At 45.9% G+C, this 19,331-nt stretch overlaps 1 protein-coding gene across 1 annotated transcript; it reads right to left on the bottom strand.

The window, feature by feature from the left end:
- Positions 1-235: 235 nt before the first annotated feature.
- On the bottom strand, positions 236-15,046 carry LOC139059561 (acetylcholinesterase-1-like). Its single transcript, XM_070537994.1, has 3 exons — positions 14,971-15,046; positions 12,777-14,310; positions 236-392 (listed from the first exon to the last, which is right to left on the bottom strand). Exons 1-3 carry the CDS (start codon positions 14,996-14,998, stop codon positions 236-238), a joined length of 1,719 nt encoding a protein of 572 aa, XP_070394095.1. The 5' UTR covers positions 14,999-15,046.
- Positions 15,047-19,331: the final 4,285 nt, after the last annotated feature.

Raw genomic sequence — 19,331 nt, 5'->3', positions numbered from 1 at the left:
GGGAGCGATAGCACACTGTGTAAGTACACTCCCGAACAACCTTGTTCCTGAGCTTCTGTAGTTCAGTTTTTAGGCATACTTCGTTGAACACCTCGCTTCCTGTAAAAGACTGCAATATATGCTACGTGTACGTTTTGCAAGTTGCTTCACCCAAGTTCAAAACATGCTTTATATAGATAAGAATGAACACTCTACATATAGAGAGCATGAGAAGCGGCTCTCGTTTTATTTCTTTTCATAAGGCGTCTCGAACGATGTGCTTTCTCCAGTACTGGCATCTGTGCTCGTGCACACCGCGGCCCACGTGGAAGTGCTTCGGGTTGAGTTCCATGTAGTACGGAGCCTCTTCCGAGTACTTTGGCCACTCAGTACCATTCACTCTGGGAGGACTCCTGCAGAAAAGGTTCAAGGAGAGACAAAAAAACAACAGAATCACGTTAGATGGTCATACAATTTCTTCTTGCCTACTTCGTTTCGTCTTCTGAAGAATAAATCGCAATAAACAATTTGACGTCCGATCCACCTTCAATGATTCCTACAACAAAGCAGTTCGAGGGGCATGCACTAACTGAACGTCAGAGAGCATTTATAATAAAGTGGAAGCGTTCTTGCCAGGTTCTCCCAGTTATACCTTTTGACAAAATTTTTAACGCAACACGCCTTACAGCAGTAGCACAGTTCATTCACAAAACCATGTCAAGGCGAGTTATAGTGCAATAAACCACGAAACAGGACACATAGAACAATGACACATTGGATGAACGCGGTAAAATGTGTCATATTTGTAAGTAAGTGCCCTCCTGGGTCTTCTCGTGTTCTCAAGGTGTCTTCTTTTAATTTTTCCTCCTCTGTAACACGTCTTGACATGACGAATCAACAAGCCTACAACGCAAACATGGTCAATCACAAAAAGATATTTAAATAAACAATCACTATATATACCTCTTTCCGAACAGTATGCCAAGTTTACTGCATTCACTGCAATAAAGTCAAGCAAACTTTGCCAACTGCACGTCCCTTGTGTTTGTTTCTCTTCTTTTTGTTCGTGTATTTTTAAAATAATATGGAATTAAAGAAGTGGTCAGCACCATTACAGACGCCCGCTACTCCTTTTTGCAGGGTAAGCAAAACTAAAAGCGCCAAGGAGGGATATACAGAGGCGACAGTCAAATAGCACGAACATTCGCAAAGTTCTACTCCCAGAAGAAAGTAAAAGAACATCTAAGAGAAATACACAGCTCCGTAAACACGTAAAAGTGTACAGAAGAGTCTGAAAACATACACATTTAATTATGTGCATATGTGCACAACGAGACGCATATAACAACATATAACAACGCCAGATGTGAGCTATGCACTCATACAACATAGTACACAACAACTGTGGTGTTCAAAGGAAATGTAATAGTTGGTCGGTGGTATAATTCACTCTGAAGTTCCTTAGTGCTTACTCTCGTCTTGTCTATATTAAGGCGAAAGTTTTAAGCGGCTCATAGCTATGGCTCATACCGAAAGAACCCGTCGTCCCCTCCAATGGTGCAAAAGCTATCATCATCACCAATGGTACATATAGCCCCTAAGAAAGCAAAAAAAAAAAAGAGAGAATACAAGCTGATCCCTCTCACAGCAAGTTGGGCGAGTTGGCGCTGCCCACCCTTAGGAATATGATCCCTCTCGTAATGCAGAGGATACAAGCAGTCAGCAAAGTGAAGCGTGAAGTGCGCACATTCATTAGAATCACGCATATAACGTATGCAAGAGTGTAACTACAAACAGGGGAACATACGTAGACTTGGTGTTCCACAACCACGATGCTGCTAAAGGGTTGCAGCACTTCGCCTGCTATATTACAGACCATAAGGCCATAATTATCTGCTACATTACAGACCATAAGGCCATGATTATGTCTCTGAACGTCGAGATGCCACGGCTGAGCTCTAGTGAAGGTGTTTGGTTAGAGGATCGGTTACCACCAGACGACACTAAAAATAGACTTTGACAAATAAGCGATCATGAAGTACAACAATCACATGTCTCTTTAATTGCCTGCTGGTTGTGTTACACATTCGTAACTGGCGATAAGCAAGCTGCGCCTTTACGTAGTGCATTAAGCGCTCGCAAGTGTCGTGTAGGAGGTCGACCTACAGCGCCTTGTGTTTGATTCACAGTTCGGCTCGTTATGGCATGCAAACAGTCTGACCCCTCAGATCGTATAGGCTAATGCGTTGCCAAGTGTGCTGCAGGCTTTCGTCTTCCCGTGTTACAGAAGTGTAACATGCTGCCGAACTATTCTTTTAACCCAGACGAAGTTTTGCATGGTCCCATGTCCTATTTATTTACGCAATAAGTAATATGGCTTACATCACCGTTGCCGCATAGTTTCATCATCGTACTCCTTACGTTGGCGATTGACGCGATCAATATACACTGTGCCATGCGCAGTCGGTGCTACAACTTATATCAGATGACTCCACACCCGTTTTTTTTTTTCGGCTAGCAGTCCTGTTTTCAAATCTACCTAAATTTACATGGCAGCCCTTTCGAGCCGCACCGCATTCTTGGAGATTGAAATAGCAATGGTGGTGCTTCGCGCGCCAGCCAAGTTGCTCTTCTGTAGCTTTCCTCCAGCAGACTGTCCTGGACTAGACTAAAACAGACAACCTTGTTGCTTTGAAAAAGAAATAATTTTGGGGTTTTTTAGGAAACAAAATCATGATCTGTTAGTAAGGCACGCCGTAGTGAGAGGCTCCGGATTAATTTTGACCACCTTGGGTTATTTAACGTGCAGCTAAATCTAACTACCCGACTGTTACTGCATTTAGCCCTTCGCCGCTACGGCGCGGGGATCGAACTCACGGCCTCGAGCTCAGCAGCGCAACGCGTTAGCCTATGGGCTACCGCGGTGTGTGCTCTAGTTACATGTTACGACGTGTGCACAGGACACATTCTAGAATTAAACCTCGTCGTCACCAGCACATCTGGAAGATTTTATGACGCATGTATAAAATTGTGAAGATATAACGAATATGTTGAAATTTACGGGAAGCGAAGCTTTCGGGGAGAAGTTAATTAATTGATATAAAACTAATTCCTACATGAACAAGTGTACTTATTGTCATCCTATGCAGCATGAAATGTCATGCAACATTTATGTTTAGGAACCACCCAGGTCACATCTTTAATTTCATGTAATGTTTATGCGCTATACTGTTCGCAAACTCTGCCGAAGTGCGAAAAGTTCGCGAGAACGTACACTGTGAGATATCAATGCTGTGATAATCATAAGGACGAAAACGATGCTTGATGTCTGTTCAGGGAAGACCCTTATACCGAACTTTGCTTTTAACCATGTTGCTGCTGCTGTTTTGTTGCATAGCTCACACAAAGGCGTGTTCGACGGTGGAATCGATTCTCGGTCTCCCAACACAATATCCCGATGCTGTATCAGATGCTGTCACACTTTTTTTAATTTGTTTCACGCATACTTCCCTCGTGCCATCCCCAGGTATCTCTGAAACGATGGCCGAGCAGGTATAGCAAGTGTGTGGAAAAGCACGCGCCCATCGTATTTAGCTTTATAACATTTAATTAAGTGCTTAACGAGAGCTCCGCTTCGCATAGATTCAAACATATGCGTGAGCTCTACAGAATTGTGCTTTCTGTGTATGAACTGCTTGACACGACAGCACCAGAAGCCGCCACCGTTAGCAGAGGCTGCGAGAATGGGGCCACACGCAGGCAGTCGTCATTCGATTCGTTTGACTTGTTGAACGCCGACCGCACTTGTTGATATCGACACCACCGCCGAATTGTACCTCAGTTTAGAGGCCACAAGGACGCCTAATAAGCTACGTACCCTCAATTCTGACTCTGCCTACCTGCCTGACTGCCTGCATACCTGCCTGGGCGCCATCAGAAACAGGTAACAATAGGGTGTGTCTGTATACCATGTATGAGAGGGTCATTTCATCCGTCGACCTCGTCATCTGAAGTAGCATGCTGGGCTTATGGCGAGCGAAACATCCCAAGCATCCCGTTAATGAATCGCCCTCCCTCTCTCCCTAGGCTGACACGCCAGTTACCATGAGGCTTCTTGAAAAAGAAATATCACTAGGTTTTCTTTTTTTCCCGTATGCCTTCACCTTTCATCTTTCCTCTATGACAAGTATGATATGGCTTCTTCAGTTGAATCAAATAAATTCAATGCAAATTCGACGATGCCAGACTGCTTATACTACACAACTTACAGTACCCACACCCGGATGAACGTGTAGCCGAGGGATCGTAGCCTACACCAATCTCTGACCATGCTTTAACTCGCCGCAGTAGATCTCTAATGCTCAAGTTGCGCATTAAGTGTGTTAATGTGGCACATCGCCTTCACTAACAAGGACGTGCGCCGAGCCATTGGTGCGTTACTTGTGTACACACTACAGCGAAACGTTTGAACGCTTGCTGTTAGAATGTCCGACATTATAAAGTATTCGATGCGTGCTACTGAGAAAGTTTCGTCAACTTAATATTGCTCGAACTTAACTTAATGACTGATATCTTGTTTGTTTATCCTTCAACTCGATATGAGGCTTACAAAAGTGTACAGGAATTCTTGTCAACCACCGGACTATACTCTCGTCTCAAATGCTCGTACTCTGCGTCTGAATGTGTAATGTGCTGTGGTGTCTTCCTCTCCCCCTTTTCCTTCTTTTAGTGCCTTGTGTTTTCTCTCTTTCTTTTTCCTTCTCGGCTTCAAGTGGGTGGGCTTGGCGTCCCTTTTAGGAGACAATTGTTAGTACGCTTTTCTGCCTGTTTTGGAGTTTTTGTGTATGTTTACATGGTTAATAATAATAAAAAATAACGTAAATGTAAGAAAAGCAGAACTTGCCTTTGTCTGCGCTTACTTAGGGAAAACGCAGTGATGTAGATCAAATTTAGGCTCGTTGTCCCCGCTCCTCAATTGGCGGTATTGAAGTAAAATGTCGCATTTCATTTCAATTCATTTATTTCTGAAAGTGCCCAAGAACAGCTATACGCCCTAGTATTGATTCACTTATGTTACACAAAGAACAGAAACAGAAAAAAAACGAAAACCTGTAAGAACAGGGGTACAAGATGCAACAAAAATTAAATTATATCAGATACAGAAAGATAAAGAGCAACTACAAGAGCTGAGAATGTCAAGATCATAGGGCAGGATATTTTGTTGTACTACAGGACGTGCTATAGCGATATAGGTGCAAGCTGAATTCAGGTATAAAATGCTCGTATTATGTAAGTTTTGGAGATGCGTGTATAGCGTTGCAGCCGACAGTAACCGCAGACAGAAGTAGTTGTGAATTAGTTTATGTAAGAATAAGTAAATACAACATTTTCTCCTTATTTCCAGGGGTTTAATATTAAACATACGCAGTGCACGATCATAGGCATAAAATACACGTCGTCTCAGAAATCGATTGCACAGGATACGAATGAAACGTCAATGAACACATTCAATTTTCGCCACATTGGTCAAATTAATACAGTTCCATACAACAGAACTAAACTCTAACTTCGAGCGGACAAAAGAAGAATGCAAGAGAACAACGCAATTGACATTCGTAAACTTTTCTGCGATTCTTCATATGAGAGCTAACTTTTTGTAGGATGCATTAACAATGCTTGAACCATGTTCTTCGAAATTCAGTCGGGAGCCAGCCAATATTCCTGAGTTCCGCGTACAACTCGCTCATTTCAAAGGAACGGTATTACGTGAGTATTCGCATAGTAAAGTGGAAATTTTGCGGCTAAAGCACACAAGTGTCTTAGTTGGATTAATACGCAAAAAGTTGGAAGCAAACCACTGCGTGACAGAATTTACATCTTCCTGTAATAATTCACAATCCTGCGCTGATTCTTTTTTACGATAAAGTTTAATATTGTCAGCGTACAAAAGGAGACGCGAATGACGCAAACATTTTTGAAGATAATTAACAAAAATATCGAAAAATAATGAACCTAAGATAGACGCTCGTGGAACACCTTAAGTTGATTCATAAGGCTAAGAGTACTTAGCAGCAACGCGAACGTAATATAATCGAGTGAACAGGTAGTCTTTAATCAGCGTACTTCGAACCTCATGCGGGGAACCAGCGTTGCCTAGGACGCGCTAAGACAGTCAGATGGCTCGGTCAAAATATGCTGGCGCCATGCTATCAGTAAGGAGGCTCCGGAAATACCGCGACATTTTGAGCGAATAACAGACGCGCGCCTGCATCAACGTTTGCTTTCGCTGGATGACTCCAGCTATGCTGCGTCCAAGGCCATGAGCGTTCCGAGGAGGACAAGCGCTCCTAGGTTTCAGCACGACTGCGCCAAATCATGTCAGAAGTTGGACACATGTACCTCACTATGAACGGTAGATTTGCCTACGCCATATTGAAGCATGTACTACTGAAAACTGCCTCCTCTGCTTGCTGAGCTCTGTTAGGACGCTGCCGTCGATACGTGAAGGTTCAGCGCTGGTTGCCTCTAACGGCTTTTGAAGTTCTCTCTCTCTCTCGCACACACACACACTAACAAATACGCGCGCGCGCGCACGCACGCACGCACGCACGCACGCACGCACGTGCAAATAAATAAATAAATAAGTAAATAAATAAATAAATAAATAAATAAATAAATAAATAAATAAATAAATAAATAAATAAATAAATAAATACCACAGGACAACAGACGTGGTACTTCAGTAGATTATCGCTTCACCATATCCAGTTCTTCCTTCCTGCTTTCGCCGCCTCGCCAATACCGCAATCGTTGAAAAAGCAAACATCGCGTTATATCCATGTGGAGAAACGCCTGGCAAGGCTTTCACGGAGCGTCGGAAACTAAGAAAAAATGAGATCGCCCGCTCGGCCATGCGGGTCTTACAAATACGCTACGTGTCGAAACTCTCGCTCACGAGACGGCGCACACGCTTTCTGTTTGCGTCACCTGGCAATGCGACGCATCGAACGGAAAAGTATCGGCCGAGGCGATGTAAGAGAGGGGGGGGGGGCCCGGAGATGGGAGGCGATCGGTCGCACATACTGCACGTGTCATCGACGCCTAGGCACGCGTGGCGTTCATGCGGGTGGCCTCTAGCCCACTTCATAATCTCCTCCGGGAAGGTTTACAACACGCCTACTCGAGGACTCCACATTGGCGCTTGCGTTCACTTTGACCTGCCGTACTTGTGCAATCGTAACTGTTTCCTCATTTCCGATACTTGTAACCCGAGCGGTTGCTTAGAATCTACTCGGGTGTCTAATTACCTGAATGCCATAATCAGCTGGGTGAGTTGAGCTTACGCCCTGCGGTACGAAAAGTGGCAGTGTACAGGAAGTGAGCTTGAAAGAACCTGCGGGCCATTCAACAACCGATGGTTTAGGGAACGTATGCGAGCTGTTGGTAATATAGTTGAAGTCAAGGGGATCGACTAGACGTGAACGAGATAAAATAAAAACGCAGTCGTGGCTGGCCGCCGATTAGATCGAGTGATGAGATGAGGCAATTCGCAAACACGCAGTGGACGCTGTTTGCGCAGGGCACAAGTAACTGGGAGTCCTTGTCCAGCAGCGAGCTTGACTACAAGCACAAACTCGGGGACGGAGAATATTACTGCTCTTCGATCTCGGACGTATATGTAGCAGATGACTGTTCCGTGAGCAGGAAAATCTCGGTGACATTGGGCCCACCGCAGACACACATACACAAATGGTTATTAATTTCGCAGGGACGCGTTCCCATCAAGAGACTTGATAGTAAAAATATGTATCATTGATTTCCACCACCATCATCGCTTTCTATATAGAAGGGATGCGCCTATACGTCAATGCTGGCTACACATATGCACAGGCATTTTCGCTAGCTGGCGTAAAAGGTGTACATCTTCCATCCGAAATATCGCTTCCTCTTTCTGTTAGAAGACAGTGTTAGCAATATTATAAACAGCAGCAACCGACACTGTCACTTCAGGTTCGCGCATGAAATTTTGTGAACGAAACATAAGGTCAAAAACAAACCTAAATAATGATCGAAGCCTAGTGATTACTGTTAAGGCAGTCATGCGAGCAAAAGACTGTATTCATTTGGGTCCCTTCTTGCTTACGCTTGCTACTAAAATTGTTGACGATGCGCGCTACGTAGCACACACATGCGTGGCGCCCCCTGTTGCGTCATCAAGACGGCATTAAGTCTCCAGTATCGGAGTACCTCCACTTCCTTGCGAACTGTGGCGTGCTCATTGCCGTCACTGGGAAGCACTCGCGCACTCGGCGAACGTGCAGAACGTCACAAACGTTGCCCGCCTTTAGAGTTTATTCTTTAAATCACTGCCACGGAATACCTTAAGGGCGCCAAGCTAAAGAGGAAGAAATAATGATTTGGGATTAGTAGACAATTCTTTAAAGTCGGTATTTGCATTTCATCGAGTGAAAAAGTGTTTACGATTGAGGAGATAGTGAAGGCGAAACTTGGTATTGTCAATTTCGCTCACAAGTTGCAACGCTAATGACGTCAACCCTGACGCCACGCATTTTACTGTAATTTGCATAATCTTCCCCCACCTCAGTGCAGGGTAAATAACCGGAAATTTTCATCTCGTTAACCTCCCTGACTTTCCTGTTTTCCTATCTGTAGCGCACATTCTGACGGTTTCCGCTGCCGCCGAACGTAACGATAAAAAGTGAGTCCGCACCAAGGCCGAAAGTGCTCTGTGGGGTTGGAGCATGCAGACTTGCACGCAGGCTGCGAACCCAACGGAAAGCGACGGCCAAGTTAGATCTGCGGGTGCATCTTTGGTCGACTTGTTCGCAGTGTTTACAAAGTCGCGCTGTGTTGCGGAGCATCGTTTTACAGTGGTGGAGCCTGTTGCATCCATTCGTGCATTGCCAGGATCGAATGAATATGTAAGAGTTGCGCGGTCGTTTAACGCAACGCGCTTGTGAAGAAATTCACGTGGATGTTCTTTACACAAACTATGCGAAGGCGGCCGCGGACCTTGAATATAATAAATTGTAGGGTTTAACGTTTCGAAACCGTGCAGTGCGTTGCGACGGAGTTCGCAGTGGAGGGCTCCGTGCTATTGTTGACCACCCGGGACTCCTTAAGGGGCACTTAATGCACCTCTCTCACCTATCGCATCCCCATACCCCTCCCCCGGTACAGGGTAGCCAACCGGAGATAATCTCTGGTTAACCCCCCTGTCTTTCTTTTGCCTCTCTCTCTCTCTTAAGCATGGTACCCCGATAATTTTTGCGTAACACCCCGACCAGAAGGCGGCCACCACGGCCGGGGCCGCATCCACAGGCTTATGCTCAGCAGCGCAACGCCATAGCTCCTGCGCAAGCGCGGTGGGTCCTCTAAAGTATAGATAAATAAAAAGCAAATAATTGCTTCTTTGTCTGCTTCCAAGCAATGACCCCGACTCAGTGCGTGAGATTGATTAAAATGCGGGACTTAATTGGAAGAACAGGAACGGTCAAAAGCTAAATGAGTGGTATGAGATCAATGGAGATAAACAGTAGAATAGACTAATCAGAAAGTAAGTGGTTGTTGTTTTCATTCATTTCACACTTTACTCACCTTCAGGCCAGTATACCCGGACAATCTATATATGTGTCTAGAAAGGACGCTGCGAGAAAACTCGGGTCGCTAGCCCGTACACTATAGCTGACTGGAACTCTCTCCGTTTCTCTAACTGTCGTGTATACGAACTTTCAACGCTTCCATGGAGCGCCAGCTACCACGAGCCCCCCGTTTCCGCTGTGATGCAGCGTTATTGCATCGCTGGTGGCTGTGTATAGCATTCACGGAGAGAGCTATTAGTCCCTCACAGCAGCCACACATCTCCCTGCGAAAGCTGCGAGTGTCAGAAGTCTATCGAGTACTTCCTCCGCGTCTGTCCGCTAGCCCCGACCAGCGCCTTCTACTCCACTGAACGTTAGAGCATCTTGTCCGGAAGGAGACAGATGAACCGTAACTAGTTGAGCGAGTCGATACAATTGCCATATTTATGTCCACAGCGCGAACAAAAGAGCCTGGACGCTGAGGGAGGATGACATGACACGAGGGCTGCCTCTCGACTGGAAGTTTATATTGCTAATAAATCACATATAAATGTTTCTGGTGATACTTTATTGTGTTATGCAAGTTTTCATTGTTATTTTATATGAGTTCTTGTGTTCTTTCTTTTTTGTGCGGGGGGGTGGGGGGGTGTGGATAGGATAGGCGATGGTACTTGCGGTTTTGTTGTTAGGCGCTTGCGCGACTTTTTGCCATATGTATATATGTCTCCATATGTATCTCTCATTTTTTTTTTTTTGCTTCAGCTACACGAAACTTAAAATTGCGTCTGGCAGGTAGCGCAATTCTAACCGTCGAGATAAATTACTCGGTGAGGGGGCCCATTACTTCTACAAGCAATCAAAACTATTAATTAAATAATTAACATAATACCATGAATAACATTCTAAATAATTGCTTTACGGCACATACCCCAATATAGGAATTGTAGCCGGTAAGTTGCAAGGCATATCGACTTAGAAAAAATTCTGAGGATGTCACTGGTTTTGAGATATGCGCAGTCAAACTTGCGGTAAAAGTGCACTGTTGTTCCACTTACCTATTTAAGAAAACACTGTTTTATGTACTGAAGCACAAAAGAAACTGGAACGCCAATGCATTTCGTTGGAATTATTGAAAATTATAATGTCGAAACTGTTCTAGTCCTCAGAATTTGTTTCAAATGGATACGCCTTGCAAACTCGCCAGCTACAATTTGTACATTAATATATGGGCCGTAATGTAATCATTTTAAAAATTAATTAATGTACTTATGGTAATGCTTAATTCCGCATTTTCATTTCACATAGAAGTAATGGCCTACGTTCCAAGTAATTTACCTCAAGAGTCAGAATTGCGCTACCTGCCACAGGCAATTAAAAAAAAATAATGGTGCAGCTAGGAAAAAAAAAGAAAACCTGGTATAGGGTTTCAGTGCGCACCTCTGGACGAAGTTACACGTTCAGTGTTTTCTATTCTTTCTTTCTTTCTTTCTTTCTTTCTTTCTTTCTTTCTTTCTTTCTTTCTTTCTTTCTTTCTTTCTTTCTTTCTTTCTTTCTTTCTTTCTTTCTTTCTTTCTTTCTTTCTTTCTTTGGCGCCTAACCACCCTTGCTCCGCGTTGAGCAGCAGATCGGACATGCGTCTGATTGAACTCCTTGGCTTTCCTTCAATTCTCTCTGTCGCTTTTTTCTTCATAGCCGGAGTACCCTGTATTACGTCATGATCCCCCTCTACGTGTTCGTGATATTGTATTGGCACAGAAACAACAACAAGTTCATCATCCTCCACTATTTAACGGGAACAGGCATGGTGCAAAAAGGACGCGCCTGGCGTCATCCACAAAAATCCAGACATTCTTCCCGCCCTCTGTCAGGCGCCAGTAGCATTAGCTCTTGCAGTAACGCGCTGTACTGGTGGCGGGAAGAAAACTGATATAAATGCTTATTTACTGTTGTCTAGAAAGCCTTTAGAGCTGCACCAGCTAATAGCCTTATTTTCCCGTGCCGCTCAATAAATCACTGTAATTATATCTTTCTGGTGGTGATGTGGCCGTACACACGCCAGTAATACGCGTGTACCTCTTGCAATAAGGCTAAGCACAGGGCCAGTTGAACTGATATTCTTTGTGTTGTCTTCATGAACGCAAACAGTGAAAACATGTGTAGCAACCTCTCAGGTGACGCCCTTGAGTACTGTGCTATATATATATATATATATATATATATATATATATATATATATATATATATATATATATATATATACTGTGGCACATTTCCACATTAAATAAAGAGCTTATAAGTATCTCGAAAAGCGCATGGTATTGCATTCGAATAGATCACAAACATCGCTTATGATATATCTGTGGTAATTGGTTTTATTTAGAAAGACAGATGGCTGAGCGAGTTGTTAAGGATTTATAGTTTGAGAGATTTAACATTGAAGGCAAGGAGAGAAAAGAAATAAACGTCCGCAAAACACCATCTGAAAGGTCGCACTACGGCGGAAAAGAAGGAGGTACGTCGTTTCGTACGTGCCATATTGGTACAGATATGTTAATTTTACCTGTGGACGACCTCTGTCCTTTCAGGAAAGCATTTTCGGAAAGGAGAGGTGGGTGGGAGAAGATCCCGACGAGTGAAAATTAAGCTTTGCGCTTGTTTGTCCGAGCCCTGTTTTTCTATTTTCTTTCTTTTCCCTCTCTCTTTTTCTTGTCGTTGCGGGTTTGTGTACATTGATGTGACTGTGACCCGTTTTGTAGCAAATATCTTCAGCTTTCAGCTATGCAGTTGTGCTATTTCCATGCAGTAAGATAAAATGTCGGCGCATGAATAACTTGCTAAAGTGCCAGGCCCTAAATCAAATGTTTGACGATATGCTTTGCTGCCAAGCAACGCTATAGCAGTCGTCTGTCTTCTGAATAGAGTGAACGACGGCTTTTCGTGAATAACTACATATATTATAGATCTACTGCGACGCTTCGCCAAAACTTGGCAGGCTAAAGCTGGCTATATATGTAAGCTCTTCGTATTGAGAACAGTTGTATAGGAGTAAAGTACCAACTTGCCAAATTTTGTGTAAGGCAATCAAACGTAGCAGAACTTTAGCACAACAAAACAATAATGCAACGCATACTCGATGTGAGACAAGCGCTCACGAAGCAGGCATTAGTTAGGCGTTGAAAAGCATTGAAGCCTCACCCGTTTTTGGCGAATGTTACCCAGATGTTCATCACTTGCCGGCTGAAACGTATCTCTTCCTCGGGGTAGTGGAGATCGCACCAAAATGGCAGGCCGGTGACAAACGGAAACTCCTCGAAGTGGGCCACTCCCATCCACTCTGACCTGTTGGTGCGGGCTGAACGGTGCGTATAATAGTAGTAATAGACATCACCACCTCTGCGAGACACGGCCTTGGCGAAGTAGTTCACGGGGCACGTGAAAGCGTAGTCACCCACAGCGTCCGACGCTGCCGTGAGTACGGCGGAGGTGTTGGGATTGTGCATGTGTTTGAAGTAGAAGTCTCTCACTTCAGTGGTCGTCTTGCCCATGAGATACTGAAACATCAAGATGAGGTAGAATCCGGCTTCGTCCTTCGACAACTCGACGACGCCATCATGGGGGAAGATCTCGGGAAGGATCGTGGTCAGGAATACAGAACCTTCGTCTTGGTTGGTGCCCAACAGCACGGGTGTGTTAAGATCGAAGTTGCCGCTTTCGAAGCTCTTCACGGGGTCTTCGGGTAGGAACTCGTCACCGTAGCTCGGGAAGAAAGCGCTCGAGTGCTTCTTGCCGTACATCTGACGACCGGCTTCGAGGATCGCCTCTACGGAAACTTTTGTTCGCATGCAATGCATAACGCTCTCGTGATCTCGCTGGAAGTCCACGTCGGCGTCAGCGCAGCCGACTTTCTTCGCCATGTTGAGAAGCTTTTGAGGTCCGCTGTCAGTGTTGTCGCCGATTCTCCAGTACGGACTGCCGCTCTGCATGATGACCCGATTGACGATGCCCCTGGCCAGGGGAGAGACCAGGAAGTAGCCAACGGTAACCGCTCCGGCACTTTCGCCGAACAGCGTGATCTTGTCAGGGTTACCACCAAACGCCACGGCATTTTCCTTGATCCACTTTACGGCCAGAAGGGTGTCGAAAAGCCCCTGGTTTCCAGGAGCTTCGGGAACCTTGCCGTTGAGGAAGCCGAAAGCACCGACTCGGTAGTTCATATTGGCGTACACGACGTCTCCGATCGACGCCAGAGCAGCGCCGTCGTAGATGTCCCAGTCGCTCGAGCCCACGCTGTAGCCCCCTCCGTACACGTTGACGAGGATGTTCTTGAGCGAGCAGTTGCAGTCCTCCTGCGAGCATGGCGGCGCCCACACATTCAGGTACAGACAATCCTCGGACCCTGGCTGTTTGCTCTTGGTCCAGGTCATGGGAAGCTCGAGATCTATCTGCGCGCACGGTGGTGGAAGCCGGGTCGCGTTTCGAATTCCGCCCCACGGTTTGACCGGGACGGGTTTCTTGAAGCGCAGGTCACCTACGGGCGGCTGTGCGAATGGTACGCCGAAGTAGGTGTCTACGGGTTTTCCCATGACCATCTGCGTGCTGCCGCGTAGAACGCCCGACTTTGTGTAGGCCAGCACATCGCTCGACGGCTGCTCCCGCCGAACGCAGAGCGTGGAGAGTGGGCATAGGAGGAGACAGATGAAAACTGATTTACCCATTTCGCCTGACGACCCTGAAGTAAAGAAAAGCAAGAAATTAAAAGGCAATCAAATTTAGAGTATAATTTATGCGATCTATCAAATGGATGCTTTCTCGAAAACTCGGCACGGCTTCCACGTACAATATCTGCGCAAACATATTTTCGTATGCGTCTGCATTGCTGTTGAAGTGAAAACAACAATTACAGGCAATAAAATATTTTGCCCGTTTGAATAGCGATTATTCAAGGCAAGTGCTAACAAATTTATGAAAAAAAAGGATTTTCCAACTTATAATTGATAACTGCAGAACGCGATTATCAGTGCAGATAAGTAATATTCGCAAACAAAGTACCGTGTTTGAGGAGCCAGCCCGTGAAGTGCTTCGAGAATCAGATCCCTTCCTCGTCTCCTTGCGCGCGCGAACCTCATTCTACGCAGTTATCTTCATGCTTCGGAAAGATAGCTATTGTGAACTGTTGCAGTGTCGAGCGTGGGCTCGGAGCCACGCCGTGCCTACGCGGGAAGCGATTTTCAATATCTCTGCTCTTGCGCAGTGATCCCTACTCCGTCTCGCGACCGAAGCTCGGACTGCATCGCCGGTCTGCTACGTCGCTGCATTGTTGTCGGTAAAGCAATGTTCCGTTCAAGCTAGACACGGGTGTATTGTATAGAAGGAATATATCGATGCTTACCTGCGGTCTTCTTGACAGAAAGGTGCATTCCACCCGTTCCATTCAAGGGCGCCGCGTGCGCTGCGGCCGACTGTGCGGCCGGCGACTGGCCGAAAAAAAAGAAAAGGTCGCTATCTAGGTTAGTTCCTATATATACACACTCCACTCAGAGATTGGCCCACGCGTTCGCTTGTCAGTAGGCATGACCTGAATCCAGGAGAGCCAGTGAAAGTCTCCTGGCGTGCATCGTGAAAACGAGAGGAACAAAAAAAGAATAGAAGTAGTAGAGAGGGTACGCACATAGCCTGTTTTTAAACGCTGCCTACTATCCGCCAGGCGCATACCGCCCTTGCACACCCGCTTGGCGAGAGAGATGGTTTCGACGGTCATTGTCACGGTCATTCGATTGAGGCGCTTCCGTCTCATTTAATTGCGACGAACAAACTTCGCGAGCTGTACTTATGACAATGATGCAGTGGACTTTCGCAGGGTAAGGCGATTATATGTCACGTTTCTGCTGATTGCAAATAGGGCTTTACGTCAGTTTTGGCTGTCAGAAGCCGGCTCTGTTCATTCACTTTGAAAACATTTTTTCCCCCCGAATGTTTGTGCGTTCCTCTATCGTCTAAGTGGGGCCTTCCCGCCGTGGGGGAGCATCGGCTTTGGCGTTGTGCTGCTAAGCCCGAGGGCGCGGGATCAAATCCCTCGCCCTCGTTTACAGCCGCATTTTCAGCGAAATGCAAGAACACAGAACTGCGCAAGTTAAAGAACCCCACTTGGCCAAAACTAATTCGTAGTCGCCTACTGCATCATGTCTCGCAATCATCCATTGTGGTTATGGCACGTAAAATCTCAGAATATATATATATATATATATATATATATATATATATATATATATATATATATATATATATATATATATATATATATATATATATATATATATATATATATATATATATATATATATATATTGCAGGTGGAAGTTGGAATTATCTAAGACAGAGTAATCAGCGCAAGACAAGGGTAATTCAGATCGCTGAGGGAGGCCAACGCCCTGCAGTGGACATAAATAATAGGCTGATTATAAATAGATATATAATTTCTGGCGCGGCTTCCACAGCTGGGAGTCGACCCCAGCTGTACCAGAGTTCAGCTGCAGACAGCCTCTGTGGAGGATGACGTGGTGTCACAGCGACCTTATTGGAAGACCTCGTGCGGAAAGAAAGGCGCTATCACTATGGTAAAATCTCGCCAAAGTAAATCCAAATAAGGTGGTGCCGAAGAGCCAAAGTAAACACAGTCAGCTGAGAGACAATGCTAGCAAGTGGATATGGCGTCGTTATCATATTTCGCAGAGACAAGCTTTTGTCGTTTATAGTCAAACTACTCGCTAACTAAATCAATACGGCTAAATTGCCACAAACCATACGCTTCACGAATAGAGAACATTACGGCATTGCCAAGGTTCAAAAGCTCGTGTTTTCTACCTGTTGAGTGTCATTGCACTTCGGGATCGAACAATATCGAGCCAATGCAAATAAAATAGTCTGTGCCTTGGCGATTCCACGTTTTCCAGTGTGCGAAAAATGATGCATGTCATGCAATCAGTCACACAACTACACCATGTCGGGCTCAAGATTGATTTAAGATGACGCGTAACGTGTTGATGCGAAAGTATCAAGTGGCCCATTGAGCGAGAAAGCCGGCGTCTGTAGCAGCGAAACGGCACCTAAATTCCCTCTCGCTGCGACGCTACGTCACGTGCACGCCTTGGCGGAGCAGAGCAGACGAAAGGAAACACCTGCTGACCCGCTAGCGCGCCGTGTGTTGCGGGAGGTGAGAGGGCATCAACGCGACGCCACGTCACTATCGCTCTCGAAGGCCTGTGTTATCCACGCAAGCTCTCGCCAGCGTTCTAACTTCCCTTCGATAATCACTATAAAGAAGTAAATGTATAAAAATTCGGAATAAATTCGAAAGGAAAGACGTTGGCGATGGTGAGTTTCGAACCCTATGATCCTATGCCCAGAAGCCGAGCGTCTTACCCACAGGGCAGTAACAACGCCTCTTAGATAGAAGGCCTGCGCACTCTACTTTATGGCATAATGCTACTTGGACCGATATTGCCATTGCCAAGCCCGGCCTGACGAAAGCTGTGACGTGAAAATCACAGCGGCTTACCCGGGAGCGTCCCCATTAGATTCTGTGGCAGTCGGGCAAGGCGGAATGACATCACGATCGAAGTGCACCGGCCTTGTGCTATCTGCGAGGCGTTGGCCAAGCGTCTCAACGCGCTCGCTTGCCCGCGAGGAGTTCGTAACTCGAAGGACCGCTCAGCGGCGTTCTACTGGATATTAATGCTTTCGCATTCACAACTGATAAGAAGTGCTTAGGTGTCCTCAGAATTTTCTTTCATTAATTTTGATTGATTGTTTGATTAGCAATTGAAGTGAAAATCAGTCTGCGAGTTAGCTTTCTGCACTAAAGCAGGGAGTCTTGTCGTCTGGCGTCACAATGCAGCTCAACGCTTCGTGAACCGCTTACCGACGAAAACCTATGCGTTTTCTAATCGCCTGTTACAGCACGGTAGTGACTGTAAGTGGCGGTGGTGAAAACTTCTTTAATTTACAGAGATGACCTCGAGAGCTATAAAAGGATGGGGCAAAGTGTTGCACGCCTAATATCAGGGAGTCTAAATTGACCGAAAGGACCGCGAAAGGACCGCGCCATACGATGGACCATTTAGCCATTTTTGCAGGCCATTTTCATCTCGGGTGCTGATCTTGGATTGGGCTACGCAAATAATCGCGGTTGTCTGCGAAGTCCATAGGCGATGTTATGAGTAACCACACCGCAATGCGAAGGCTACCGTTATAGCAGCAAACGTCATTTGTGCCTTTCAAAGTAAAGCATTCGTTACGCTTCCGGGTTGGTCGTGGTTGATGCTGCTACTGGCTTCGGCTAGGTCGGTTAGTCGGAATCTCGGCAGGTGTGTTTGTGGGTAGATATACAAAGGTTACCCGTGCTCCAATCGTAGGTACCGGAAAATAGCTTCTATGAAAACTTCTATGAATACTTCAAGTAATATATAAACATAGCCGTTCTGAAATAAAACGGCGACCACAGTGCGACGGATGATAAGTGGGTAGTTAGTCGCGACTTAATAAAAATCCGTTAATGAACCTTTATGCTTTTACTTTCAGCAGGCTCATCGTAATTCGGAAGTTGAAGTGACCGGCTATATCAAGATTTGGATGTGGAAAAAAAATGCGATTACCCGTAGAACTGCGGCGCGGCACCCGCCGTGGTTGCCTAGTGGCTATAGTACTGGGGTGCTAAGCACGAGGTTGCGGCACCGAATCCCGGCCCCGGCGGCCGTACTACTACGGCGTGCATCATAATCAAATCGTAGTTTTGGCACGTAAAACCCCATAATTTAATTTTTAATTCGGCTATCAGAGCATGTGAAGCCGACACTGGGAGGCTGCCGCGGGCGCGAAGCCACGCCCTTCGAGGCGACATTCTGCTTACGTCACCCAGCAGCGGGGAGCCAGCGCGCTGCGACAAGACTGGCGGCGCGCTGCTGAGTGTCGTCTAGAATAATGTTGCCAATTTAAAGGATGAGAAAACAACCGGTTAATTTTTCTTAAACATATTCCTGATGCAACCGGCATCTAAATTAACGAGGTGGTGGTACCACTTATGTATAGTAGCCTACCGCGGTTGCTTAGGAGCTATGGTGTTATATATTTCCGAAATATACTTCTCAAACTTTCAATATTTGCATATTGCATGACAGAAGATCGATAGGCGAGTAAATAGCGACGGAGACACATAATTACACGCACGAATTTACTGAGCACAGAGGTAAGCGCGGCATGCCTACAGCTCCGTGAATGCTTCCTGAAGTAAGCTATATTTGGTGCCACAGTCCCAGACAGTGACAGAGGAGGACTCTGGCAGTGGCGTTGCTTTCCAGTTCTTCCTATGAGATTACGCTTCCCGAAGTTAATTCGCGCCAAGCGTCCATGGCTATCTTCAAGGAAGCGCCGTGGAAAGGCGGCGCTTGCCTCGCGTTTTCAGCCATCGAAATTGCCGCCTCTAGCTCCCTCATCAAAAGAGCGCCTACTTCGTTTCCCACTAGGCCCCGAGAGGTCGCTGCGACGACCGCCGTCATACACAGTCATTGCGCAAAGGCTCCCCACGCAGTCGTACGCAGTCGCCAGTACTTCTTTCGCCTACGTGCACCCCGTTGATGCGTACTTCTGTTAGACGACGCCAGCCGGCGCTTTCGCCGAGGCGACTTGCCTACTATCGAGAACGTAAGCTGCGACCAGGGCGCTTGATTCAAATTATGCGAAAAAGGTGAGGTTGGT

This window comes from Dermacentor albipictus, chromosome 4 (assembly GCF_038994185.2).
Source record: "Dermacentor albipictus isolate Rhodes 1998 colony chromosome 4, USDA_Dalb.pri_finalv2, whole genome shotgun sequence".
In the NCBI taxonomy this organism is placed as follows: Eukaryota; Metazoa; Arthropoda; class Arachnida; order Ixodida; family Ixodidae; genus Dermacentor; species Dermacentor albipictus.
Note: the sequence above shows the minus strand (reverse complement) of the source record. Positions and strands in the feature narration are given on the sequence as shown.

Bases quoted from the DNA above. Each gene is read 5' to 3' on its own strand.
- LOC139059561 (XM_070537994.1), bottom strand. From the start codon at position 14,998: ATGCACCTTTCTGTCAAGAAGACCGCAG. The intron at 14,311-14,970 runs GTAAGCATCGAT...TCTTTACTTCAG, and splicing joins TTCTGTCAAGAAGACCGCAG to GGTCGTCAGGCGAAATGGGT. The intron at 393-12,776 runs GTGAGGCTTCAA...CCTTTTCTGCAG, and splicing joins GTAACATTCGCCAAAAACGG to GAGTCCTCCCAGAGTGAATG.